This window comes from Dermochelys coriacea, chromosome 11 (genome assembly GCF_009764565.3).
Source record: "Dermochelys coriacea isolate rDerCor1 chromosome 11, rDerCor1.pri.v4, whole genome shotgun sequence".
NCBI lineage: Eukaryota > Metazoa > Chordata > Testudines > Dermochelyidae > Dermochelys > Dermochelys coriacea.
This window is the reverse complement of record NC_050078.2, coordinates 2,477,564-2,505,563: the sequence shown is the minus strand read 5'-3', so window position 1 is coordinate 2,505,563 and position 28,000 is coordinate 2,477,564. Positions and strand designations below refer to the sequence as shown.

The following is a 28,000-nucleotide window of genomic DNA, read 5'->3' as shown; positions in this document are numbered from 1 at the left end:
ACATGGCCGGCTGGGGGAGGAGTTGCCTGCTAGGGCCCTTCCTTCTCGGGTTGCACCCGGGGCCCAGAGCGGCTGAACGCCCAGGGAAGAGCCCAGTCGACAAACAAACTCGCTGCTGGGAAGCCGGGAGAGAGAGACCAGCTGGAGAGGCTCAGACCCAGGTAAGGAGCTGGCCTTCCCACCTGTAGCCCAGGGCTGGAAAGTGCCCGGGCCCCTTGCGACGAGCCGGGGGCTGGTCCGGATGGCAGCAGCTGGCCGAGGCAGGGCGCAGCTGGGAGCCAGGACCGGCTACGGGTGCCAAGAGCCCGGGCAGAGCCCTGCTCCGGATCCCCATCGGATCCTCCCCGGCGCACGGGCCTCGGGATCGGCTCCCTTCGCGCCGCGTGGCGAGGCACCGGCCGGGCGCCCCTTTCCCGGCTGCGGAACCGGCGCGGGGGCGACCCGGGGCCGCTGCTGGGTGCGCAGTTGCTGGGTGGGGTAGTGCCTCGGGCGGGGGAAGCTCCCCGCGGGGCACGTGCTGGAACCCCGGGCCTGGGTAAGACCCTGCCTCGGCCGGGGGTGTGATGCAGGGGCTGGGGGCCCTTCCTGGCCGGGCCCCTGGGTGCTTTCGCTTTGGGTGGGGTCGGGCTCCTGGACGGAAAGGCTCAGGCGGCGGGAGCTGAGCAGGGAGGGCCCAGAAAGTGCTGGCAGTGGGCGTCAGGGACTTGGATCCGTTTGTGCTGCCAGGGAGGACCTGGGGCTCATGAGCTGTAACAGCCTGGCAGAGAACAGGCAAGTGCTGGGCAAGCCCCCCTCCCCCCAGCTCCGCCGGTGCCCCCACTCCCGACCCGCAGCCCCCTGCTAGCCCGGCCCTGCCCCCCCCAGCTCCGCCGGTGCCCCCACTCCCGACCCGCAGCCCCCTGCTAGCCCGGCCCTCCCCCCCCAGCTCCGCCGGTGCCCCCACTCCCGACCCACAGCCTCCTGCTAGCCCGGCCCTGGGCTCCCCCCAGCTCTGCCGGTGCCCCTCACTCCCGACCCGCAGCCCCCTGCTAGCCCGGCCCTGTCCCCCCCAGCTCTGCCGGTGCCCCTCACTCCCACCCCGCCGCCCCCTGGCAGCCAGCATGGGGCTCTCCTGCTCCCCCGGATAGCAATATGAAAATTACATAGTCCACGCCGGTGCTGAGGGGAGCTTATCACAGCATGTGCACAGAGGAATAAGAGGCCTGGGAGAAGGGTGGGGCGCACCTGATCTGGAGGAAGCTCCTGCTCCTTTCCCCATGAGAGAGGTTTCCCTGCTCCCAGGTGCAGCATTAGCCGCATGGGGAAGGGGCCAGGCCAACCACCCCTGTGCTCATGTCACCCTCTCTTTCCAGCACTTGTTCCCAGTCTTTCATCTCCTGCTCGTTTCACATAGAATCATAGAATCATAGAATATCAGGGTTGGAAGGGACCTCAGGAGATCATCTAGTCCAACCCCCTGCTCAAAGCAGGACCAATCCCCAATTTTTGCCCCAAATCCCTAAATGGCCCCCTCAAGGATTGAACTCACAACTCTGGGTTTAGCAAGCTAATGCTCAAACCACTGAGCTATCCCTGCCCCTGCTGAGCTCTCCTCTCCTTCAAGGCTTTCCCAGGGAGGGCACCCATTGCCCCTAGAGCCGGATACAGGCATTAGGAGTGGCAGTCGGTTAACCATAGTCTCCTAGCTTCAGCTGCTCCTACTTCCTGTGTCTGTTTCTCCTGTCCCTTACGCTGGTGTGTAAACACTGAGTGCAATGGAGTCACTCCACTGTGAGTGGCGGGGGGGGGAGGGGTCAGCTCATGTGGAGGTTAGCTGGGTTGTGCCTTGATCATACACTGCTCGTTGCAGTATTAGGCACTCCAGCAGGCCCCTGGCCCCACTGGAACAGACCCACCTAAGACATGACTCACTCCTTCCCTGTTTTATTTTTTTAGCCTGGGTGCGTAACTGCCCTGGGGCGAGTGGATCCAGGGGCCCAGCGATGGGATTTCTGCACTCTTCCAACTCACCCCGCAATCCAGGGCGGCTTCTGCTCTGTAAAATCTGAGAGTCAGTAGTAATTGGCAATAATTAACACTGCTACTAGTGGGGATTAATTTTAAACATACACAGGGTTTTCCTGTGAACTGATATGACATTTGCAGCATGCTGTTCATGCTGCTTTTATATCCTGCTCCCCCAGCCAGTCCTGCCTATTGCAAGAGAAGGGTAATTACCAGCTCCAGGAGACATACCCACGCTAGCTCTGATGGGGCTAGCAGGACGAGCTTGCGGCGCCGAGTAGGATCCCAGTCGAAACCCTCGGCATGTGTTAGGGCAGACAGCCCATCCTGCCATGGCTACGCAGTTGTTTTTAGTGCACTAGCTCCATCAGAGTTAGCGCGGATACGCCTGTCTGAGCTGGAAATTACAGCCCAGTGTCTGTTTCACACCCACATCTGTTTCAGGCCCTTTTTACGGGCTTCAGCTTTATTTCTTCCAACTTGTAACCAGTTCAGCATAATCATCCCTTCGCCAACTAAGCCAGGGTATCTGCAGGGGCCCATCCGTTCCCCACAGGTTCCCATTCTACCAGCCACTTGCCTGAGGCTGTTAGTCTGGTCTCACCTGCTTCCCAGCCTTCTCCTCATAAAAGCCCCCTGCTCCTGGCAACTCCCCCCACACCTGGCCCCCTGGCTGGCTTTTATACTCCCCTGATCCCCAGCTGATCAGTCTCAGCTGGGAGGTTGTGGGGGGGGGCTCTCCACTTTAAGGGCCAGCACCCTGTGACAGCTTCTTTAGGAGGAGAGATTGGGACTGTTCACCCTAGAAAAGAGACAAGGAAGGGGGGACGTGACAGAGGTCTATACAATTGTGACGGGTGCGGAGAACGTGACTGGGGGAGGGTTATTCACCTCTTCACGCAGCACAAGCACCAGTAGTCATGCCATGAAATTAATGGGCAGCAGGTTTAAAACAAACATAAGGAAGTATTTCACACAACATGCTGTCAATCTGTGGAACTCATTGCCAGGAGATGTTGTGAAGGCCAAGACTATAACTGGGTTCGAAAAAGAATGAGATAAGTCATGGAGGATAGGCCCATCAGTGGCTATGAGAGAAGATGGTCAGGGATGCAACCCCATGCTCTGGGTGTCCCTAAACCTCTGACTGCCAGAAGCTGGAACTGCATGACAGGGGATGGGTCACTCGATAATTGCCCTGTTCTGTTCATTCCCTCTGAAGCACCTGGCATCGGCCGCTGTCAGAGACAGGATCCTGGACTAGCTGGACCATTGCTCTGTCCCAGTCTGACCATTTGTATGTTTGTAAATTAATAATAACAATAAAAAATCACTTCTCTATGGTGCCATGCCAGGATTTAAAAGCACTGCCCAGCTGTTAAATGGACACCGTCAGAGAGTTTATTAGAGAGGCGCGGTGGGTGGGGTGATATTTTTTATTCTCTCTCTAAGGTCCTGGGACCCACCCCACTGCAGACTACAATGGAGAGCGTAGATTATTAATAGTTGTTATTCATTTGAACTCCACGGGGGGGCTCATTGCATGCCATTGCTAGGCTGCATAGGGACTGGCCTGGTGACTCATATGGAGAATATTCTAATGCTGAATAAATTGAGGCTGTGGTCTCATCTGGGTCGTGTGGGCAGCACTGGCTATTGCAGAATGAGAGGGGCTCGGGATGGCGAAAAGAAAGATCCAGGCCTGGAAAAACTTGGGTGTGAAGAGCGATTGAAAAGCCCGGGACTGTTGCCTTAGAAAGGAGAAGCCCGATCCAATAGTGACTGAGAGAGGCAGCTGGGGGACTTCGGTTCCCCCTGTATCATAACACAGGAACTAGGGACATGCAATGAAATTAAAAGGCAGGGAATTGAAAACTGATAAAAGGCAACAGTTTTACACACGGCATGGAATTAGCTGGTGGAACTCTCCGCCACAGGAAGCTGTTGAGGTCAAATGCTTCGCAAGCTTTCAAAAGGGATTGGGCCTTTATATGGACACTTATAATAACTAACGCCAACGTAGATTGTGGCAGGATATTAAACCTCCTGCTTCAGGGCTTGAGCCGACCTCCAACCATTAGAGATCAGGACAGGCCTAATGTGAGGGGCAGATTAACCCACATCTGCTGCTACGGGGTTCTTGCACCTTTCGGTGCAGCATCTGGCACCAGTCACTGAGGCAGGTGAGAGGGGCCTCGGCTCTCATCCAATCTGGCTCTTCTTAAGTGACTCCCAAGCCCAAATATTTTCAGGATCAAGCGCTAACTTTAGGCCTCGGGGTGTGTGATCTATAGCCCAGCGGATCTTGTCCCAGTTAACAGGCACGTTTCCCACATTGAACCAGTGAAGCGCTTGGCTTGACTCATGCCCCAGTGACAATCTCCCTCCCCTGCCTGGCAACTCAGGTGGCTGTTGACACCAGTGCAAAGTCCAGAGGAGCAGGGCTCTGCTTGGCAGCAGCTTTGCAAAGGGGGTGAATAGCAGGGCAGGGCCGGATTGGGCCCGGTATCGCTGGGTGCAAGGGGTAGACTGGGACACTCAAGCGGCGGGAGCTGCAGGGAGCGAGCCGCCCTGGAGAAGAGGCAGGCTGATGACGGGAACAGATACTCAGCCGGCAGGAATCAGCGTCGCTCTGTGGCGGACGTCCCGGTGGGATGGCGCCCATGTGGTGCTGCGCTGATTGATGCCAGCTGAGGATCTGGCCCGTTCATTGCACATAGCTGGTGGCGTTCTTGGGGACAGAGGTTGGGACCTTCACTTGTTTCTACTCTGATCTCTTGACTCTGGTTTGAATCAGCGATGACGCCGCTGCTGCCAGAATCAAGCCCCTCCGTCATTAACCTGATGAGGGCCCTCTAATTAATTAATTAATCCTTCGAGTGGGAGCAGGATCATTATCTCCCTGCCGTGACAGGGAAACTGAGGCACAGAGGGGGCTTGTCAAAGGGGTATCTTCCGTCGGCCGCATGGGGAGGATTAGCGTTCAGAGAGAGAGTGGGTGGGGGCAGGGATGTCCTGGCACTGGGGGTGTGACCATGCTGGTGACTCTCGGCGATCGAGGTTGTAGCAGGGCTTGGTTGGTCTTGTGCTTGGGAGCCGCCACTCCCCTTTCTGGAGGCCAGAAGGGGCTGCCGTGGCTGGTTTTTGTTCCCCCTCTGCCCAGGCAGAAGGATCCCCAGGCTGTTACATGCTCTGGCTGCCCACCCACACAACGAATTAACGTACAGCGGGGAGCACAGCCCACGGCACCAGGACCCGCAGCAGCAGCGCTGTGTGCTGCCCCCAGCCGGGGCCTTTGGTGGCTTCTCCTGCCACCTATGCCCACCTGCTCTTGCTCCTCCTGGCTGGCGGGAACGCTGGGATCCTTCCTCCCTGGGGCTTGCTGCTGTTTTCACTCCCCTTCCCCTCCCCGCCTGCCCCCAGACAGGAAGAGCAATAAGTGGAAGTGGGCCCGGGTTGCCACCTCATGGCTCTTTTGGTGTCCCGTGGAGTGGAAGTGGCCCAAGATGTCCCGAGGCTACGGTCCTGTTTGCCGTCAGCCGCCAGGCCCCCTCCCCAGCAGGGCACATTGCAAAGGAAGCAGGTCCGTGGACCGGTTTCCTTCCAGGCCCCGGAGACCTGCTCTCGTCCCACGCGCCGGTCAGTGGCTGGTCAGTGGCCGAATGCCCATTGTGGGCAGACCCTGGGCTGCAGTGGGGTTTGGATCAGAGCCCGGGAAAGCCGGCAGCTACAGCCCTTGTTGAGCCCCAGGGCGGGATGCTGGGGTAATCTCATGGCAGGACTCTTGTGAATGTCCTGGCATCAGCTGTTGCATTAGTGTCCCAAGAGGGCCCTTTGGCATCTGTGTCCCGCCTCTCCCTGACTGCCTGTTCTGTCACTCCCTTGGCCTGGGCTACCTGGCCTCGCCCACCTGCATAGGGCTCCGGCCGGATGTCCTGGGAGGCAGAGCCCGGCGCTCCTTTCCCCTGCCTTACCCCGCATGGAAAGGTCAGCTCCGGCCCAGCCTGCCAGCTACGCCCGCCCACGGCAGAGCAGCGTGAGGCCATGATTCACAAGCCCCACCACTGCTTGCGAGGGGATTCCCACGGGAGACCTCGGCCGGACTGAGAGAGGGAGGACGGAACTGCAGCTGGATTCCCACCGCAGTGAGACACGGCATTGGGGGCTGGCCCCAATCCAGCAAAGCACATGATCCCCTTCTCCCAGCCCTCTCTGGGGCCCCTGCTGTCCCTGCTTCTCCTAGGAAACAGCCTCCTAGCCCCATGGCCCTTAAGCTGAGAGGTCCCCTCCTCCCTGAATCCTGCAGGTAACAGGCTGATCTCCTCTCCCCCACTGGGTTTGCTGTGCAGACCCCCGCTTACACCGTGCATAGCTGAGTTTGCTACAGCCGCCTCTAGCAAACTCTTCATGTAGCCCCAGCAGCCCCCGATCAGCTCCTGTGCCGGTCTCTGAGCAACCGAGCGGGGTGTCAGTCTCCATCGCCTTCTGCCAGCTGGCCCATCACCGTGATACCCACGCAGCTCCCCACCGTGTGACTGCTGCTGAGGGTTGTCCGTCGAGAGGGATGGGATGGGAGGTCTCTGCGGGTCCGTCTACACTGCAGCGAAAACCCCAAGTCTCAGAGCCCGGTCAGTTGGCTCAGGCTTGGGCTCTGGGAATAGAAATGGCAGTGTAGACATTCAAGCTGGGGCTGGAGCCCAGGCTTTGAAATCCACCCCGCTCCCATGGTTTGGGTCTACACGGCAGTTTTTAGCCGTGCAAGCCCGGGTCAGCTGGCCCGGGCCAGCCGTGGGTCTTTTACTGCCATGTAGACGTCGACTTTCCCAGCTCTGTCTCCCCTGTCAGATTTCCTCTCCGCGCTCAGCCCCGGGTCGCTCCCAGCATTGCTGCTTCCTGTTGTCTGTGCTTCGGCCTGCCCCCCACCCCCACCTGGAGAGATCAGCTCCCTTTTCCCCGCGAACTCGCCCAGCGGAGGGTTTCCGCTCTGGCTCAGGGTCCCCGGGCAAGCGTCACTGGCTCTCTGCTCCTCCTCGCTGAGTGCTGCTCCCCCTGCGTGGTCACGCCTGCGAGTGTCATTCACGTCCGGCTCTCTCCCTCTTCCTGGCCATCAAGGGCGATGTCAAACGGGTCGGGCTACGCACTGATCCCTGGGGTTCCCCTTCACTCATCTACCTCCCACACGCACATATTCCATTTTTCCCCTAAACTAGCTCCTCTCTCTGAGACCCCCACCCCCAGCTCCTGAACACCGGGGTCCCTCCTGATCCTGCCCCCCACTGAGTCTCTCCAGGCCACAAGGATATTACAGGGAGAGCAAAGTCGGGGCGTCTACACTGGAGACCAGGCCAAGCTGCCCCACACATCACAGCCCCTGTCGATAGCCAAACCCAACAGCCATTGGATAAACCGTCTGTGAATGCTGCGTGGGCCGTCCTGGGCAGCAAAGAGCAGAGGGTGGGGGGCACCCAAGGCCGGGCTGGGTCTAGGGACTGCCTTGAGTTCTCTCGGGATCCCTGTATTGGCTGCGTGTGGCTGAGCGGGGCCGTGACCCGTCCCCGGGCCAGTTCTGCCGGAATTGCAGGCTGTTGCTTCACGCGTGTGACCCGGCGGTGATGGGGCTGAGTCCCTGGGGGCCAAGGGGGAGGGGTTCTGCTTTCTGGGACCGTCGGCATCTGGGCAGCAATCGGAGCCAGCCAGGATGGGGCTATTTGAATGGATCTGTTCTTCCAGGCAGGTGACCCTGAGAGATTGCGTAGGGGGCGCCAGAAATTTGGAATGACCCTCTCTGCCCCCCCCTTGGGACACTAGCTCTATCTCCATGACCTGCTCACCCCTTGGCCTGCGGCAGTCGGGCAGGGGCCAATTGGCCCAGGGGGTTTTGTGGTGGGGATGCCCATCTGCTGAGCACTGGGCTGAGACCCACCAAACTCATGTCATGCAGGGACACCCAGCTCTGCCTGAGATCACCCAGGGACGCTCCAGGGGATGGCAGGGGGACCCACAACTGCTCACAAAACCAGAGCCTCGAAGGCATCTCGGTACCTGACTCCCCCGATCTCAGCGGACGGGATGCCCAGCACCCAAAGGGCGGAGGTGGGGAAGCAGTAGGGTGGGTTGTCCAGGGATCGGCCCTTCACCGGCTAGATCAGACCAAGCAAGTGGGCATCAGCGTAGAGGCCAAGGGCAGCTGGGGGCAGGAGCTGCCGGCTAAGAGCCAGCGTGAAGACGAAGCCTAGAGCTGTGACCCAAACGCTGTCCCTCCACAGGCAGATCCTGACCCTGCCCAGCGGCTCCCAGGCCTGGCCCTGGCAGTGTCCCAGCTCCTGAGCGTGAGGGCGTTCCCCAGCAGGCTGATGGCCTCAGTGGGAGATGGGCCCCGCGGAGCCCCCTTGGTCAGGGAGAAAAGTCATTACTCCAGGTCGCCATGGGATGGGACGTAACTATTAACCCATAGGGTGCTGGCATCTTCCTGATGGCCCACTGCATGACAGTGTGTGCAAATCAGCTCCAAAGAAACCCAGCAACGTGGCCAGGGAAATTAACCGGGGCAGGCACCCGGGCTGGTGCTTCACTGGCTGATAGACCCAGCTATGACAGGGAGCAGAGATCTGCCTGCGCCTTGGTGGGCCGGGGGTTAACTTCAGCTCCCCGCGCTCAGCGGCTGCTTGGGGGAAGGTGGCCCCAAGGTCCAGTCTCAGGCTGGGGGCTCTCCAGTTCCTTGTCTACTCCTGCCTTGTGTTATCAGTGCGGCCCAGTGATGGCCATCCCACCAGCTTGCGTCAGAGCCAGAGGGCAAGCCGAGGAGGGAAATCTTGTGTATGCAACAAGAGCAGCGGGCAGGGCAAGCTGGGCGGCACAGAGGGCTGTGACAGGGCTGTGTGGGGCGGAGGGCAGCGCCCCTTTAAATGCTTGGTGAGCCCGCTAGTGGCGCTCACCGTGTTCTGTGTCACAGAAGCTGCAGCGGGTGCAGCTGGCTCTGGTGGGTTTGTGCAGAGCTGCTGGTTTGGAGCAGCTGTGTCTGGGTGCTCCCTGGGGTTTTTGGCTGTGTAAAGAGCAGTAGAGGCTGCGTGCCTGTGAGCGCAATTCTTGCCTAGCAGAACCCGCACTGAGCAACTAGCTCCCAAGGAGCGAGACTCTGCGAGGCGATGAGGGAGTGTTACGAAGCGGGACTGTTCTTAATGTTTCCTCTGAATAGTGTGGGGATGCCTCAGTTTCTCCTATGCAGTTCTTAAGTCTCTAGGTGGGGGGATGGGGGTGTATGATCATTGCAGAGCCCTAGAGGGCAGGTGTGTGCAGGGGTCTGGACACAGAGAATGGCCGACACCCTGTTTCCTGGCCCCTGATGGCCTGGATCCTTCCCCCCTGCAAGGTGAGAGCTAAAGGGTTGGAGAACAAAGGAATCCGGTGCCCTCCTGGCCCAGGAAAGGGACAAAGCCCAGAGGAGGGGGGGCTGGAGAAAGTTTCAGTTTGGGGCTGGCTGGGGACATGGAGTGAAGGGCAGACGTGGTTGTCTGGCTCACTGCCCCCCAAAATGGACCCAGCTGAGGGGTCCTGTTCTCTGCACCTACAAGCTCTGTGTTAGACCATGTTCCTGTCGGCTAGTAAACCTTCTGTTTTACTGGCTGGCTGAGAGTCACGTCTGACTGTTGCCCAGAGACCCAAGAGCTCAGGTACTGAATCCATGTCCTCCCCGGACGAGCCGCCGGTGGGCAGATGTGTTCCAGCTGTGGGCAAAGAGGTCGTCTGAGCTCTCAGGGCTTGTGTCTCTGGCTGTTGCTGCCCCTGGGTACAGCTTCCTCCGGGCCAGCGGGTTGCGAGATCAAATCCCCCAGCTCCTGTGCCAGGCGGGCCCTGCTGAGCAGTCAGGGCTGGCACCTGTGCCCGGTCAGATTGTGGCGAAGCTATTCCACCAGGCATAGGAGGTTCCTAGGCAGGGTTAGAGGGAGGTACCCGCTGGAGGGTTAGGGTGGGGCTGGGATAATTCTGGACGTTCATGGAGCTGGCGTAGGAGAAAGCACTGGTTAGATTGGCATGATCGGGGGGCTGTTCCATGTGCTACCCCTGTATTGGTCATGGAGTGATGGAAGAGGTCACAAGAAGCTGATGGGGATGGGACCGTCTCTTGTCAGAAAGGAATGGGGCAGTCTGATGAGCAGGGGAGAGCGGAGGAGGGAGAAAGGCAGGAAGAGGCTGGGGAAACCAGAGACCCCGGGTAGAAGAGCAAAGTCTGCCAGGGCATGTGGAGACAGAGGGGCAGAGGTGCCTGGAGGATCCATGAGGGGACCAGAGCAAGTCTGGGGCACTCAGGGGGCAGGCAGGGGAGTGTATGGGTGGCTTGAGAGGGATAAGGAGCACATCGATAAAGGCCAGGAACGAGGGCCACCCGGCCATGGTGGCTAAGACTGTCCTAAGGCAGGTGCCGGGGATGAGCTGCAGGGCCACTGGCCCGGGAGGGAGGAGGGAGCCTGCACTGAGGCTCGGCTGGGGATGGCTAGAGACGGGGGAAAGCCTGGTGAGACAATCAGTTAAAGACTGAGCTGGAAGAGGGGGCGGGGGGAATCTGTCTCTGCCAGCCGCCCCACTGAATGCCAACCCCTTGGTGCCTTGCCACATTTACCCTGCAGCCCTCTCCTCTCTATCAGCGCCTGCTCACGCATGGTCCCTAGAGCCACTGGGGGACTCGTGGGCCGGGCTGCCCCCTGGGAAGGGCGCTGGCTGGGCGTGATGGGCGGGGAGCAGCTGCACGGGGCATCTGGCCATGCTGAGTGCGTGTTGCGGAGAGGGGGCGGGGAAGGACCAGGAGGTGCATTGGGAGCTACATTCCTGGAAGCCTCCGACAGGGAAGAGGAGCCAGGAATAGAACTAGCCGGGCAAGAAAGGGGGCCGCACCTGCGCCCCAGGCTGGCCAGTTGCCAGGAGGGAGGCGTGGCTGGAGTCATCCAACCGTGGAGCACAGAGAGCTGGGCCAGGGCTTGGGTTTCCCTGGGAGTGCCAGGCAATTGCGCCACAGATGTGAGGCGTGCGGCCCGCTGGCAGTGGGGAGAGGGCGTTCCTAGCACCAGGTCAGTCAAGCTGGTTTAGTTGCACCTGTGCTTGGTAACGTGGCACGCGGATCCTCCCAGACACAGCATCGGGCCCTGCCTAGGTTATTCTCCGGCTCCCCTCACCCAGCTTTCTGAGCAACCCCAGAGAAGGGAGCATCATTGGGAACACATGGGGCCAAGCACTCTCTTGTGCCGGCATGCAAGAGAGGAGGGCAAACACCTCTCTTCCTCCGGCCTGTGGTTTGCTCCTGGGTGTAGGCCAGACACTAGTGGCTGGATGCCTAGAGGGGGGCAGCAGGGCACGTGCCCGGAGGCAGAAACTCAAGCGCCTAGGGAACTTTTACCCTAAAAACTTAGGCACCATGTGGCTTTAGACAGGAGTTTTGTGGATGGCAGCAGAGCCTAAAACTGGGACTTAAGCACCTAAACTCAGATGTAGACGCCTCCGTTCCTTTGTGATCCTCACCCAGAGCACCCTGGGTCATGACAGAGTGTTTGAGATTGGGAAGATGGGGGGAGCTGCAGGTTTGCGGGGGATAGAGGCAAACCCAGGTCACCAGTGACTCAACTCTTTGCAGCCTGTGGGTCAGCAGCTCCCTCATTTTCACTCCCCACTGCCAGGTCTCCCAGGCCAGAGCATGGCGTGTTAACCCAGCCCTCCCCTCCCCAGGGTCTCTGTCACAAACTGTCTCATGGCCCAGGAACCGTGGATGTTTCTCACAATCTGATCAACAACCCCCCATGCAGTGGGGCCCAGCAAAGGCTGTGTATCTTCTGCTTTCCCTTTCAGCTTTGGAGTTGTTCAGTCTGCCAAGGCCACCGCTGGGTTTCTTTCCCTTTTCACCTGGGTCTCGAGAAGATAAAGAGCAAAACAGGCCTATTAAGTCCTTAGGGAGGAAGCAGCCCAGCTTAGTGGCTAAACCCTGGAGCCGGCATCAGATCTGGGGTCTGTTCCTGCCTCTGCTACAGGCTCTCTCACGCAGACTGGTCCCACCCAGCGCAGGATTGTTCCTGATTGTACATTTCCTAGGGTTTTCTTTAGACGTATTGTAAAAGCCCCAGGCCCTGGGGCTCCCAGCCCTTCCCCTGGGATCTGGCTCTTCCCGAGCCTGATTTTCCATCCTGATTTCGTTCTGCTCACGCTAGTCCCTTTGCCGCACACTGGCTCCCTTCAGACAGTGACGCACTGCGATCACATCTGCCCTGTCACAGCTCAGCCAAGCCACACCTCCTGAGGGCCATCGCTCTGGCTCCATGGTGCGCAGCCTCTGGTTACAGAGTGAAATTCCCCTTTTTACCCAATTGAACAGAGGGGAGACAAAAGGCAAGCGGTGGGGACTGCCCCAAGGAACTTGTGGCCTTTGGCTGGCCTGCCATCCGGCCAGGCGGAGGGGGAACTGGAGACATAGGCAAATGGCCATGAGATTATCTGGCTGTGTTCGTGCACCATGGCAGGTTCTGTTGTGTTTTAATTCCTGAAGGGCTGGACCAACCTGCCCATTCTGGGTTGTCACCCGACCCCCTCACCTGTGCTCAGGCTCTGTCACGGTGACCTGGGACAAAGAGCAATCCCAGCTTCTGCCCTGTGACCGATGCTCCTTCCTGGAGAGCAAAGCCAGGAGTCAGGCCCTGAGCTGCCCACATACCCATCTGTCCTCTCCTTTGTCTGCTGGGATGCTGTTTGTTTCCTTTCCGCAGCAACTCACCCAAGCCAGCTCCAAGTTCCTGGGTCAGCCCTGCATCCTGGGTGCGGAGCCCCCCCCGGCTATCCCAATGCCATGCTGTAAAGAGAGGGCACCATGTGCTGATGGCAGCATCAGGGCAATTATTTTGTCCTAGGCAGGAGGGTGGCAACTGGTGGTAGGTCATCCCTGCCTTCTGGGGACTCGAGATGGCAGAGTTTCCGGTTACCAGCGGGGCAGTTTATTTTTGGCGGCACAGTCATAAAATTAACAAAACAATACAGAGGACAGGCCTACATAGCAAACACCCCCACCATACACACACTCCACCCCACTTTAGAGAGCAGGCCTGATTCAGCTTGAAAGAGACACTTTACCTCTGTGCCCTGCATTTAGGTTTCTAAAAGCCAAGGCCCGCTGATACCTTTCCAGAGTGTTTTTCAATTCCCGGCCAGATCATCTGAGGAAAGAGCTCCTCTCTGCCCTGCCCAGTTTGCAGCCCAACCCCTACAGGGTTTGGCTGGGGAGGGAGTGGGCCCAGTGAAACTGACCAGACCGTTTTCACTGTCCAAACCCTGCAGTGTTTCTGCTTATCTGCCCTGTCGCTGAGTCCAGCGGGATGAAATAAGTGTCCATGTCAGTGTTTGCAGGATCACCACCTGAACAAAAGCTCAAACAAGCAATGCGAGTGCCTAGAATAGGTCTGAAGAGCTTCCTGCATAGGATCTAGTTAGGTACTTATATGGCCCAATTGCTGCGACATCTGGGCACCTATTGAATCCCCAGCAGTTTTCTCTGTGGATTGTGGGTGCTTCTCTATATGAAGAAATCATGGGCTAGCTAATGAGAGAACCACAGGCTGAACCTCGTGTGTCGCAGGGAGCAGAGCGGCAGCAGCTGGGTGGGGCCTACCCTGTTATAACCCCGATGCTTGCAGTTGAGCGCTCCCCAGGATATCTTGCGTTTTGCTTTTACTGGATCTAGGTGGGTGAGTTTGCTTGGGGCAAGTCAGATGAATTGAGTTGGGACTCTGCAGGGAATTCTACCCTGTGGAGCCTCTCTGCTCCCTAGGCACGGGGAGGGGTTAGTGACTAATGGGGCCTGATCCCCAATAGGGAGCCTCAGCTGATACCTGCTAAGGAGGGTGATTGTGCCCCTTGGAATGAGCTTCTGATCCTTTCACCATCACCCCAGCGGCTTTCAAGCAGTCCTACAACCCATCAGCACTAGTGCTGGAAAGCTTGGCCTAGAGGTTTGTGGGTCTCTCTAGCTGCTGCATGTGCCCCTTTCAGGGACCCTAAAACAAAGCCAAGACATCTGGCATGATCTCCCTGAGAAGGATTGCTGCCTTCCTTTCCTGTATGATCAGCTCGCCACCCCACATTGTTCTACCCTGCAGCTTCACCCCAGCCTCTGCCTTAGGAGCGGAAGGTTTTGGCTCAGATTCACTCTGACCGGTGGTGATTTGATGTGGTCACTGATAGGAGCAGATTAGACTGCTGTTTGCTTACACCCTGCTGGGGCAGCCGGCTCCCCCTTGCCTCCGTGTCAGAGGCAGCTAATCTGAGCAGCTCTTTCCTCCCGGAAGCGTGTGAGTAGAACTGAGTTACTGAGATAATTTACATGGGCTTAATGACACCCCAGCGGTGGGTATCAGTCAGCCTTACCCTCTGCTGGCTGGAATCAGAATTGCCAAACTGTGTCATAGACCTTGTACTGCTCGTGGCAAAGCGGGATTCTCCTGTGCTCCTGTTGGAGTGACTTCTGTTTCTCTGCCTGGAAGGGCCTAGTTCTGGCCCCACTGCTGCTGCTGGGAATTTGAGTGGACGCTCTTAGATGGTCCAGAATTGGCTATGGTATTTTCCTCACCTCATGTGCCGCACACCTGAGGGTTGGGAGCAGGTCTCAAACATTACTTAACCCCAGCCACATGGCAGGGAGGTATTATTATCCCCGCTTTCTAGATGGGGAAACTGAAGCGGAAGTGACTTGTGCAAGATCAGGCAGCGAGTCTGTTGGTGAGTTAAAAATAGAATCTGGGGGTGTTCACACCCAGTCTCCTGCTCTAACCACTAGACTGATCTCCCTCCAGGAGCCACACAGGAAACTCCCGGTCCAGGATGGAGTCCCAGTCCTTCAACCACTAAATTGTCACCCCATTTCCTATCAGCATTCTAATTTTTAGCTCATCAGATAGGAACATTCAAGACATGGGATTGCGGGAGGGATGGGAGAGGCCCTCGGCCCTTCGGGAGGGACACTGTTAACCTCTTTAAAACTAAAAAGGTGAGACTTATGTGGAATGTGTTACAAGGAAACCGTCCCCGCAAAAAACCTTCCCCTTTGTGCCAAGGACCCTCTGGAGATGGTGACGATGATCTCTAGCTCTGGTACAGCGCTTTTCCTTGGTAGACCTCAGAGTGCTTTACAAAGGATCATCCTTCCCACTGCACAGGTGGGGGAACTGAGGCACAGAGAGGGGGATTGACTGGCCCAAGATCCTCCAGCAGGCCAGTGAGTTGGCTAGTGAGTGTCCTAGGCTCTGTGCACATGGGATTAGGTGGAGGATCCAAAGGAGGATTTGTAAGACATAGGAAAAAATCAAGCCATCCCGGTGCAGCTCTGGGACTTCAAGGGGACCCCTTGAGGCCTAAGATGTTTGCAGATGTTAAATACTCTGGGTGCCTTCCCCACAGCCCTACTATCTGATGTGACAGACCTGAAAATTAAACTGCAGGCTGGATCAGGTTCATCCGTGACCTGGGGCCTGTGTCTCCTCTCACACCAGCTGAGTCAGGAGAGAGGGCAGCGAAGCTGGTGGGGTTGTGCCAGCGTAAAAAGGGGGAAAAGGAAGCTCTGGATCAGGCCCTGGGCTTCCAACTCCTCGGGGCCACTAGACAACCTGCTCTCCATGCTGAGGGACGGGCCTGTTTTTAGGTACCCAGAGAGTAGTTATCAGTGGTTCACAGTCATGCTGGAAGGGCATAACGAGTGGGGTCCTGCGGGGACCGGTTCTATTCAATATCTTCATCAATGATTTAGATAATGGCATGGAGAGTACACTTATAAAGTTTGCAGACAATACCAAGCTGGGAGGGGTTGCAAATGCTTTGGAGGATAGGATTAAAATTCATAATGATCTGGCCAAACTGGAGAAATGGTCTGAAGTAAATAAGATGAAATTCAATAAGGACAAATGCAAGGTACTCTACTTAGGAAGGAACAATCCGTTGCGCACACACACTATGGGCAATGACTGCCTAAGAAGGAGCTCTGTGGAAAGGGATCTGAGGATCAGAGTGGATCAGAAGCTAAATATGAGGCAACAGTGTAACACTGTTGCAAAAAAGGTGAACATCATTCTGGGCTGTATTAGCAGGAGTGTTGTAAGCAAGACATGGGCAGTAATTCTTCTGCTCTGCTCCATGCTGATTAGGCCTCAAGTGGAGTATTGTGTCCAGTTCTGGGCACCACATTTCAGGAAAGACATGGACAAATTGGAGAAAGTCCAGAGAAGAGCAACAAAAATGATGAAAGGTCTAGAAAACACGAGCTATGAGGGAAGATTGAAAAAATTGGGTTTGTTTAGTCTGGAGAAGAGAAGACTGACAGGGGACATGACAACAGTTTTCAAGCACATAAAAGGTTGTTATAAGGAGGAGGGAGAAAAATTGTTCTTCTGAACCTCTGAGGACAGGACAAGCAGCAAAGGGCTTAAACTGCAGCCAGGGAGGTTTAGGTTGGACATTAAGAAAAACGTCCTAACCGTCAGGGTGGTGAAGCACTGCAATAAATTGCCCAGGGAGGTTGTGGGATCTCCGTCATTGGGAATTTTTAAGAGCAGGTTGGACAAACACCTGTCAGGGATGGTTTAGATAATACTTAGTCTTGCCATGAGTGCAGGGGACTGGACTAGATGGCCTCTCGAGATCTCTTCCAGTTCTATGATTCTATGCTTCTCGTGTGTGACAACTGCTGGGAGAGGGCTCTGGGTGTGTCGCGTGGCCCCGAATGCAAAGGAAGAAGCTAAGGTGGCCGTCTCTAATGACAAGCTGTGCACGAAGCATGGTGTAGCCCCGATGCCCTGCACCAGGTCTCTTTCCCCTTAGTGTAACTGAAAGTATGGTAATAGGGGGATAATTAACCTGTTACATTTGTGAGAGCGAGACTGGGACATGCTTCGCAAGCCTGTTACTGCATTAGATTCCTGCTCCTGCCCTTGTGCCTCTGGGCTCTCCTTGCCTCCTGCTTGTAACCAGTCTGGGCACAGCGACTAGATAAGTCTCATGCGCCCAGAGCTGGGACTAGAACCCTGCTCCTTTGCTTGGAAAACTTTCTCTCTGCCACTTGGGGTAAAGGCAAGCTCACTTAGGTGGCATAAGGAGTAGATCCATTGTCCTCTCTGCAGGCGCTGCCCCTATTGCACCACATGATCACACACGACACAGCTATTGCGTTACACACACAGGCCTCTCTCCCTTTCTGCTTCCTTGCGTCTTTCTCCTGCTCCATGCCTTCTCTCATGCCGTGCCCTTGGGATGGCTGGTTCCTGTCTATTCACTATGTGCCTCTTTCCCCTTTAAACCCTGTGTCCTCCCTAGCTTGGTCTTCCTTCCTTCCTTCACTGAGCTCCTGTCCTGGACTCTGAGCTCTCAAGGGCAGGGACCATGCCACGTGCTTCTATGGTGCTAAGTGCGCCGGGAGCCATCCTGGCTCTACTGAAGTCAGTGGGAGTTTTGCAATTGACGTCGAGGCTAGACTTTCACTCCTGGCCTCGAATGAGTCTGGGATCCCTGCACTGCATTGCTCCACTCAGTGAACTCCCAGCTTCTGGAGAGAGGCCAGCTCCTTGGAGGCACCATGACTCCTCTCACTCACCTCCCGCTAGCTGGTGCTGCTTTGGCTGCAGTTTGCACAAGGGCACAGGGGAGAAGTAACATTCCCCCAGATCGCGAGTGGCTGGATCAGGAGTAATGAGGAGAGTGACTGTCCCCGTCCTGTGGACACACCCTGCAGTTGGGAGGTCAAAGTGGGGGTGCTGCCTGCATAACGGCCACAGATCGGTGCCCTTGTGTCAGATCAAGGATCCTTGTTGGGCAATTAATGACTGTAGAGCCACTGGCTGGATTATCCCAGACCCCATGAGGTCCCACATGGGGCCATGTCTGCTAGCGTCCAGGCTTCACGCTGCAAACTCCCTGGACGATCCAACACCCGGATTGTCCGACCGTCCTTAGAGCATCTGTGCACTGGATGATTGGGGGGTGTCCGAAGCCAGGACTGTCATGAGGTGGAATCTGGGTCCTGCTTTCCATATAAAGGGTTAGTATATAAGGAACAGATGCTACCATGGTGAGTGGCATCGGCTGCAGAAGTTTAAAGCACAGCAGTAGAAGGTGCTGCAGATGGGGGATAAGCAACCTATTGACCCTCTGGAGTCTATAACATGTGACCGATCGTTTACCAGCCCTGTATACATAGAACCTTCCTATCAAACGTGGCCAGAATCTGTTACCCAAAAACCTGTGGCTCTGTCACTGGCCACCATTTGGCTATTCAGTGACTGATCAGGGGCTGTTGCCTCTTTCTGGCCTGACCTGACTCTTGTCATGGTGTGACCCCCTTTGGAACAAAGTGCGATGAAATATACGAAGAACCGTAGCGTGATCTCTGGGCAGGTGAAATTCCCCTTGAATGCAGTAACATGACACCGCCGTTGTCTGACGGTGCTGAAATGTACCAGCTGGGATTCCAGCTTAGGGCTTAGCCCAATCTGGCTCCTGTTTGATCTCTGGCCCGACTCCCCTGGATTTTAATGGCAGCAGGATTGGGCCCCTGTCCAAAATGCCGTCTCTGTTGTCAGGCTCCTGTCTGTGTCCGGCTGCAGTGAGGAGGGTTTAAAGGGCTCCTGGCCTCTTGTGACACGAAGCCAGTGGGAGGGATTTGGGGCTATTCGTAGCAGGGTTCCTGTTAGCTGTCTCCATGGCCCTGTCTCTCCCAACCCTGGCTCGCTGGCTGGGATGTTACAGAATTGCTGCCCTGGCGCTGCATGCAGAGATCACTTGATCTGAACCCCGGAAGGACTTGGGGAGAGCAATTTGCTGTCTGGGGCCCCGGGGCAAAAATTACTTAGATGATTGTTGGCATTTAAGACCCATCCACTGAACTGTGTCTTTGGTTACCAGGATCTGCCTTGCGCCGGGTCTTTTTTGAGGTCAGTAATAGTCTTTATTAACCATGCAGAAATATCACCCGGGCCATCTTGAGAGGAGGGCTCTGGCCGGTGGGTCTGCGCTGAGCTGGACTCCGGTGTACAGAGCCGCCATGGCCCAAAGTCGTGAGTTTTGGCTAAGGGTCCATGAATTGCGCAGACAATAATGGCAGATTTTTCTTTCCATCTGTCTCCAGGTGCTTGAGAGCTAGTCTGAGCATTTGGAAGTCCCCATGTCGTACCCCAGTGCTCCCCCGCCCTACGATGACAAGAATCCTCTCTACCCCCCGCAGCCTGGGGGCCACCCGCAGCCCGGAGCCTATCCCGGGGGCTACCCACAACCTGCACCCTATCCTGGGAGCTACCCACAGCCCGGAGGGTATCCTGGGGGCTACCCTCAGCCAGGAGGATATACCCAACCAGGAGTCCCGTTACCCCCCATGTCAACACTCCCGATGAACCTAGGTAAGCTGAGCATTCACAATAGGGGGCACGGTGCAGAAATCCACTGATGGGCCATCTGACCCCATCCCCAGAGACCAGCTTACTGCTTCTGAGATCAGAGTAAACCCACTGGGCCATCAAGGTGCTGAAAAAGAGAAGGGTCCACCCCTGGTTCCAGTTGTTCTTGGTCCTGTTCTGCACAGAAGCAGGTCACTCCAAGGACTGGGTCAAAGAGAGTAACAACGGGCTGGATTCTGCTTTCAGGGGACAGGGCCAGATGGGCCGTCAGGGTGACAGTGCCCATGTGGGACCAGAGGAGTGAGGAGTGCAAGGCAGAGGAGATGGTGGGATGCGGGGAAGGGGTCTCTGGAAGGGCAGAGTAATGGATACGGGTGACTTGGGCTCTGCAAGACCTGGTATGAACCTCGGGGCGGGGGAGGGGGTTCCTAGAACCCCTGGGACGGATCGGCTCCGATTTGTCGCTCACCCAGATCTGATAAAGAGGAGACGTCCCGGTAAGAGGCAAAATATTCCAGTCCCCAGTCTCATCATGTCAAAGCTGGGCTGAGGTTGGCTGGTCTGTTCTGTTCCCGGCACCCGATAGTCAGTCCCATCGGGCAGTGCCCTGTTGTGACAGGGGCAGCCATGGCCCGGTGGTCCCACCCAGAAGGAGGTGGGATCTGATGGGAGTGGGGAGGACACCCTGAAACACTTGACCAACGGGCTGAGCCCGGGGGAGGGGGGGGACAAGACGGCGCCGCTATAGAGGGGGGACGATTACTTCCCTGTGCCTCATGCCAGATGCATCCCCGGCCTCACCCTGCCGGGTACCAGGCCGGCATCTCCTGTCTGGGCCCGGCCCTCTCGGCCATGCTGTCGGCGAGACCCCAGCTGGTGCCGAGGGGCCACTGGGCTGGGACATCCCACGGGGCAGCCCCCTTCTGGCTTGTGGGGAGAGGCAGCCAAGAAGGGATCTGACACTCGGGCAGGGCAGACCCTGGACACGTGCCAGGTCAGCAGGGGCACGTGGAGAGCTCATGCCCCCCCAGCTGTGCCAGCGTTTGGGCACTGACTCTCCCCCTTTTGTGCCCTCCCCAGGAGACAGCTATGGCAGTGGTGGCTCGGGGGAGGAGGATGGGCTGAGAGCAGGGACCATGGATGACAAGAGAGTGCGACATGCCTTCATCCGCAAGGTAACTCCGGAAGAAGCTGGGCTGCCCAGCCCCTGGAGGTGCAGGGTGGGGGAGCCGGGGGGATGGGTGGGGAGTGGGTGTCCCCCCTCCAGACTCTGGCCCCCAGGAACAGGCTGCGGCGCCTGGCTACCACTGCGGGGCCGGGGGCCTGTGGCTGGTGCGTCTGCGTGGCGAGGCCAGCGGCTAGAGGCAGCGTCATGCTTCCATGGCTGCAGGGTCCCCCCAGTGCTGGCAGGGGCTGGGGGCACAGCCCTGGGCTGAGGAGGGGGCTGGGATTGGAGTGGCCTCGGCTACAGAGCCCCTCCCCCCCACGCTCTCTGGGCTAACAGGAAACCCGGAGCCTGTGCCTCTGTGGGAGCCCCCAGCAGGGTCAGTGGCCGGGCCAGCTTCCCCCCCGCTGCCTGCCCCGGGGGGACCAGTTCTAGGGCTATGTGGGGCTCGATCTCCACGGCCCGCCCGGTCCCTGGTGCCCTGCCTGTCTCCAAGTCCATCAGGAGCGGGACTGAGAGCCATCCCACCTGGGGTGCTGGGCAGCTGGGGGCAGTGACACCTCGGGGCCGGTTTGGCGTGTCTGTACAGGGAGCCGGGCCGGTGCCTGCGGGTGACCCCTCTCTGCCTGTCTGTGCCCTGCAGGGGAGCAGGGCCGGTGCCCGTGGGTGACCCCTCTGTGCTTCCCTCTTTCAGGTCTACACCATCATCTCAGTCCAGCTGCTGGTGACCGTGGGCATCATTGCCGTGTTCACCTTCGTGTGAGTCTCACCTTGTCCTGAGCCCAGCCCTTACCGCCAGCCGCCAGCTGCTGCTGTCCCAGGAGCTGGTCCCTGCTCCACAGGGCCCCAGGAGCTGGATGAAGGACTCTCCAGAGGAATGAAGACGTCTGCCCCCAATGCCCCATTCCCCCTCTGAAGGGAGGAGCCAGAGCCTCACCTCGGGGATGGAGGAGATGGGCACTGTCTCACAAGGGATGGGGAGCCCCACCCTGGAGCTGTTTAAAGCCAGGCTGGGTGCAGCCCTGCGGGATGGGCTGTGTGGGGTGACCCTGCCCTGCCCTAGCAGGAGTCCGGATAGATCCCGGCAGGTCTGTCTGGGGAGCTGAGCACAGAGAGGGGCAAGGTTAAAGCCCTGTCCTTGCTCCTGGGCTGGGGACCCCACAGTGGGTCTGCGCTATGTGGGGGGCAGGCAATGGCTTGGGGGTGATGATGAGCAGGGAGCATCTCACTTCCAAGCTTTCTCTTAGGTCAGTCTGCTGCTCGCTAGGGCCCGCGCTGTGAACACCGGGGGGGTGGAGACCACGGGGGAGCAGAGTAGGGGCCACGTGGTGCCGAGTGGAGCCAGGAACCGATCTCACGCTCTTCTCCCTCTTCGCAGCTCCCCCGTCCATGCCTTTGTGCAGAGGAACATTGCTGTGTATTACTCCTCTTAGTAAGTATCATTCTGCTCTTGCCAACTCCCCTCCCTGCTCATCCCGGGCCCACCTGCCCTTTGGCTGGGTTCCTGTACTGCCGTGTGAGACCTGGCAGAGTCCCCACCGCTCGGTCAGTGCGCTCTCTGCTGAGTGCCACGAGGCACTGGTGCCCCATGCCAGAGGCAGAAGGTCCTGTGTGGGCACCGCCTCCAGCCCCTGGTGGCACTGGGAGGGAGAGGGGCAGTTAATCACAGCTCGCTTTCTTTAAGACAAAATACAAGGAAACCACGTGCATAAAACTCTGTGACAGCCACGTTCCAGCTGAGATCTGGTCTCGGGTGGGAACTCTGGCTCTTCGAGCAATAATGACTGGTCATGTCACTGTATCAGTTAAAGCACAAAGGTTAGGGTTTACAGAGGGAGCATTGTCTAATGGTTGGAGCATGAGCCTGTTGGAGCTGTCTGCTCATACTGGCTCTACCACATCATCTGACCTCAGAGGAGCTGTTTCCCGGCTCTGTGTCTCAGTTTCCCCTCTGTGCAATGGGGGTAATACTTCCCTACTGCCAAGGCATGATGTGAAACATAATGAATGAATCTCGGCCCTTCTGCTGCCCTGCATGTGGCTCCGACCGGCCCCGGCTCCGGGTGGGCAGCAGGGCTGGGAAGGGTTCCAAGCTCTGTCTCTCTCCCTCCCCAGCGCTGTGTTCCTGGTCAGCTACCTGGTGCTGGCCTGCTGCCCGGGCCCCCGGTGAGTATCTGAATCACTGGGGATTAGAGAGGGTGGCCCCTCCCTCCGAGCCTGCGCCCCGGCTCCAAGTCCCCTGGGCACTAGGAAGCGGGTTGCAGGGGAGTGACTGAGGCAGGGGGCAAAGGCCAAAATGGGCTCTGGCTCCATCCCCAAGGGGCGATGAGACGAGGCTGCCCCCCAGGGTCGATTCCCATCCATCCGGGCCGCAGCCTGCCCTGACGCAGGGGTAGGTTTTCACGGGGACTCCCCTGTGCCCTGCAGTCTCATTGGGCCAAAGTGGTGCCCTCGCCCTAGGTGACATCACACTGCGCTCACCCCAGAAACCCCGACCCCCCGCGTCCCCCTCCAGCCTGCAGCGCCCTGGGCTCTGCCTACCTGCACCCTGACCTGTGTGTTCTCTGACTTCCCCCAGGAGACGCTTCCCCTGGAATCTCATCCTGCTGGCCATCTTTGTAAGTGGGGCTGTGGGGGTTGTATAGTGGTGGGGGGGGGCCAGCCCCAGGGTAGGAGCGGGTCCTGGGGGGAGGAGTGGGATGGAACGAAGGGAAGGCTTTGATGGCTGAACACTGGTTAGGATTGGGCCTGGGGTCAAGTGCATGGGAATAGAAATAGCTGGGGGGGGTGATGTCATGGGCCCCCTCCCACCTCAGGGTCACACCTGTGCCTGAAACACACCCCTCAGGCCATGTGCCCCTCAGTGCCTCCTGCTGTGAATCCCCACGTCTCGGCGGGGACCCGGGAAGCCGACACGATGCTTTGATCCTGCGCTGGGGCTTGCTCCACAGCTAATCGCCCTCTTTCCTTTCGTTTGCTGCAGACGCTGGCCATGGGCTTCATGACAGGAACCATCGCCAGGTACTGCGGAGCAGGGGAAACCCCCTCTGAGCCCCTTCCCTCCTTCACCTTCCCCGAGTTTGCCTGTCGCCAGCAGGGGGGAGGTGGTAAAGAATGTGTCCACTGGGCCACGTGCCTCCATGTCGGGGTCGCTAGCCGCTAGCTGCGGGGGAAGTGGGCTCGGACAGAGAGGAAAGCCAGCCCCCGCCATGGTTCTAACTTAAGGGATCCTCCTGGCTTAGCTCAGGTTGAAGGAGTCGCCCTGGAGCCTGGACTCAAACAGGCGCCTCCTGGGGGCGAGTCGCAGAACTGCCGGCTGCCTGTGATGGCTTTTCTATAGGGCCATGGATGCCGGGTCGGATCACCCGCCGAGCCCACGGGATCGCACTGCTGGGGAGCGAGCCCCAGTTCTTAGCTCCCATTTGCATGCGGAGGGTGAAGTGGGAAATAATTGAATGGCTTTTAAACCTACCCCCCGCCCTTCCCCTTTTAATCTTTTGTGTGCAGCATATATAGCACCCGGGCTGTCCTGATTACCATGGTAATCACTGCTATAGTGGCCATAATTGTCACTGTCTTCTGCTTCCAGACCAAGGTAAGGCTCGATGGGCTCCCTGCTGTCCGGGGCAGCGGGGAGGGCAGGAGTCAGGGGATTTCCCCTCCTGAGGGCCCCCGTGGCATAGGTTGGGATAGGGTACGAGGCAGACACTGCATCATGCAGAGTGGGGTGCTGGAGCAGAGAGCCCCTTCCCCTGGGGGATCCATGCTGCCTGCACCCAGCTCTGGGAGTGACAGAGCAGGAATCGAACCTGGATCTCGTGCGGCAGCCCAGAGAGAGCTGGGTCAGTGACCCTCCAGGGCCAGTGCTTCAGGGTGGCCCTTCCGGCCGGGTGGCCATTGCTGGGGGAAGCCCAGTGCTGCGGGATGGCTGCGTTCCCACTATGGTCTGTGGGTCCCTCTCTAACTTGTCACCATCCCGCTGGCAGGTGGATTTCACCTCGTGTACCGGGCTGTTCTGTGTGCTGGGGATTGTCGTCATGGTGACGGGAATAATCACCGCCATCGTCCTCTCCTTCAAATATGTGAGTAGTGGCTGGGGGTGGCCCGTTCGAGGACAGGCTGGGGCATGACACCAGCGCTGCCCTAGGCTGGCCCCATCCGTATCTGCAGTTGCCAGCACGGCAAGCGTGACCTGCCAGAGTTTGCCGAGAGCCTGAAGCAACAGCCCCCAGGGGTGGGTGAACTGCCCCATTTACACAGCAGAGATGTTGACTCTGAAACCTAATTATGGCAAATCGGAATGTCAGCAGCAGGGTGCTTTCATCCCTGATCACTTCAGCGGATGCATCCAGCTGCTCTGAGACGGTGGGCAGGAGGTGAATGGAGTTACCATAACTTCGTCCTCCAAACTGACTCCACTTCAGTATCTTGCACGAAAGCAAACCTCTGTTCCTGAGCCAGCTGCACTTGGCAACAGCTCGCACTTGGCCAGGGACGTCCGAGCATGTTTTGTTGACAGAAGGGAGTTGCCTGGGAGATTTGGTCTCCTACGTTCACTTTAAAAGGCAGCTATGGTATGTTGGGGGGTGGCTGAAACCAGACCATCTCCCTTCACTCCATCCTGCAGCCATACCGACTTGAGTGTGAATATACCTAGCAACGTGCCAAACTGCATTGACTGAGCAGGATCAGGCCTGGTTGCTTGGATGGGAGACCTCTAAGGGAAGCCCAGATACAGCTGGGTGAGGTGTGGGTGACGCAGTTGGGGGCATGCTCCCCTCCCCGTGAGTTGGGGATGAGCTGTACTGCAGGAAGAAAGAAGAAAAGCAAATCCAAGAGTACCGACATCCTTCCAAAGGGAGGGTGTTAGCCAACAGGCGTCGTGCTCCTCCCCAGAGGTGGCTGCATCCTAGAGTCAGGTAAAGCAATCCCTGACACATACACGGTGGGATCCGAATCGTTTTTCTCCAGCCCTGGGCTGGTGGGTTGCATTACTGGTCTGTGCCCCGGGGCAGCCGCTGCAGCCCTCTGTCCTCTGACCGCCCCGGGTTGCCCCTGTCTTTGCAGATTGTGTGGCTCCACATGCTGTACGCGGCCATTGGCGCGATCGTCTTTACCCTGGTGAGTAACCTCGTTCACTCTCTGTCCCTGCTGAGCTGGGAGCCTCCCGTGTTCCTGGGGCAGGTGGCAGGGGGAGGATGGAGGCAGCTCCTGGCTCCAACACATGGGGCTGACAATCTCTAGCAGCATGGCTGACCCAACGCTCTGTCTCTGGTCTCCCCAGTTCCTAGCTTACAACACCCAGCTCGTGCTGGGGAACAGGAAGAACTCGATCAGCCCCGAGGAGTACGTCTACGGAGCCCTGGAGATCTACATGAACATCGTCCAGATCTTCATCTTCCTACTGCAGATCGTGGGCCGGAGCTAGAGCCTCCACGGAGCTCCCGGCGGGAATTGCCCCGGGCCCAGGAGCAGTCCAAGAACACCTTGCCGCCTTCCTTTCCCTTGTCCTTTCCCACTCCCTGCCCCAGCGTGTCTCTCCCAGGCCAATGGCCTCTGGTTTCCCTTCTCACCTGGGGAGCCCAGCATGGCTGCTCATAGAGGGGTGGCAGGCAAGACTGGCCCATCTGTCCTGCAGAATAACAAGGCTTTGCCCAGAAATGAAGCCAGTGTCAGCCGATTTCTGCCTGCCCTGTTAATTGTTCCGCTGCCCTCTGTGCTCCCATGTGACCTCCTGTCTTTCTTTTCTCCCCATGCTGCCCCCAGGGATGTGTCAATGCACCAAGTTCATCCCCGTAGTATCCTCTCTTGCAGAGGTGTGTTCCGATCCCAGATCCTCTAGGCATAGCTCCCTGGGAAGTCTGAAATCCAAGGGCAGCCCCTGCCTGGCTGTGCGGATCCCCCGGGCCCATGATCGTGTTCTTTGCCAATGGGCTTCCTCCATTTCAGCTCCCTCCCCTTCTCTTGCCGCGTGCCTACGGGGAGGAACGTTCTTTCACGTCATCAAATCCAAATCCACTCAAAGGAGAGCAGAAAGACAGGGGCATAATCCTCGCTCTGCTCTGAACCAAGGTGTGTACGTTCCCCCTCCGCCCTGCAGAGCACCCTCCGGTGGGGAGGAGCAGCGGGGGATGTAATCAATGCACTGAGATGATTTTAAAGGGAAGGGGGGACTTGTCGTCTATAAATCAGTGCTTTTCAATTCCAGCAGGGTTTTCACCCTCTCTGTGTCTGTTTCACAGAATACAGATCAGCCCAGACTTCAGGGCTAACACTAGTGCTTTGGGGGCAGTTACATGTCTTAGGCTGGCCTTATGTTAAGTATAAAAAAAAAAAAATCTACTTAGCCCCAGGCTGGGGAGGAGAAACGTACAGAGGCATGACCCATGCTAGCCCCCAGATTTTTGTTGTTTCTAATTCAATGTATTTTATCCTTGGTAAGCAAAGGTTTTTGTATCAAGCTGCCACATTGTATATTTGACACGGCTGGAAAGCCAAAGGGCCTTGAGATAACATTGTTTGATGGGGGGAGGCGAATGGCACAGAAGCGTGCTGTGTATGTTGCTCATGCTCTCTAGTAAGAGAGTCGCTTATTGCAGGAGGAAACAGAACTGGGGCTGCAGGAAGGGGCCTCAGGCAGCATTGTAAGTCACCACCCCTAATTCTAGAGGCTGGTAGAGGTGCTGTAAGTGGGGGTGGGATGGGGCAGAACGCTGCGTTGGAGCACTCTGGCTCCCCCAGGGCAGTGCTGGTGAAGGGGGGGCAGCAGCTGAACCCAGAGCCGGCTCCCAGCGCCTCCTGGGAAGAGCAGGCTCAGAGCAGGGCGGCTGGATCAGAATCCCCAGGTGAATGGCCAAAAGGGCAGGGTGTGGACAGGGGAACTGTGGGTGCAGCCAGCGTTAACCCTTTGTGTTCCTCCCACAACACTAGCAGCTTGGGCCAGCCTTGTTCACTCAGTGCCTTAAATCCCGATGTCCCTGGCAGATGATTTGAGTTCAGCACAGCACATGGCTGGGAGTTGCCCCTTTCACGGGCAGCCCTCCTCAGATCTGTGCTATGCCTGTCTAGGAAGGGAGATCTGCCCATTCTGGCTGCCAGCTTGGAGAGAGAGCTGCTGGTGAGCAGAGCCCAGCTCTGTCCTGGCTGAGGGCGGGGGCATTGGCCAGCTGGGGTTAGCTTTGCTATGCAAAGGGCTGCTGGGTGCGCTGCAGAGGTTAGTGGATTGGCTCAACGGCCCTCTGTGCAGGACAGACCCGAGAGACCCCTTCCCAGGGGCCATGAGGGGATGGCCGTATAGCATAAGCTGTATTGTATTCTAATGCTGCAGCTAGTGGGAGCAGCGCAGTTGGCTCCTAGCACCAAAGAACACAAACAACTTGCACTCAATAAAGCAAAATACTGTGCACTTTTTCAAGCATCCAGCATCTTTTGA

General features: G+C 57.8%; 1 protein-coding gene across 2 annotated transcripts; it reads left to right on the top strand.

Moving 5' to 3' along the window:
* Positions 1-3: 3 nt before the first annotated feature.
* TMBIM1 (transmembrane BAX inhibitor motif containing 1) lies at positions 4-27,985 on the top strand. Of its 2 annotated transcripts, none has more exons than XM_043504811.1 (12): positions 4-158; positions 19,135-19,406; positions 20,484-20,578; positions 21,263-21,327; positions 21,947-22,000; positions 22,684-22,728; positions 23,141-23,186; positions 23,552-23,589; positions 24,076-24,163; positions 24,555-24,650; positions 25,636-25,689; positions 25,853-27,985. In XM_043504811.1, the coding sequence occupies exons 2-12, from the start codon at positions 19,175-19,177 to the stop codon at positions 25,994-25,996; spliced, it is 957 nt and encodes a 318-aa protein (XP_043360746.1). In that variant the 5' UTR covers positions 4-158; positions 19,135-19,174; the 3' UTR covers positions 25,997-27,985. The 2 variants fall into 2 exon arrangements, with proteins under 2 accessions (XP_043360746.1, XP_038278097.1); XM_038422169.2 differs by having other exon boundaries at positions 5-158; positions 22,684-22,734; positions 23,147-23,186.
* Positions 27,986-28,000: the final 15 nt, after the last annotated feature.

Coding starts and splice junctions, on each gene's coding strand:
- TMBIM1 (XM_043504811.1), top strand. CDS start 19,175: ATGTCGTACCCCAGTGCTCCCCCGCCCTACGATGACAAGAATCCTCTC. Junction 20,579..21,262: donor GACATGCCTTCATCCGCAAG/GTAACTCCGGAA, acceptor TCCCTCTTTCAG/GTCTACACCATCATCTCAGT. Junction 24,651..25,635: donor TCGTCCTCTCCTTCAAATAT/GTGAGTAGTGGC, acceptor CTGTCTTTGCAG/ATTGTGTGGCTCCACATGCT.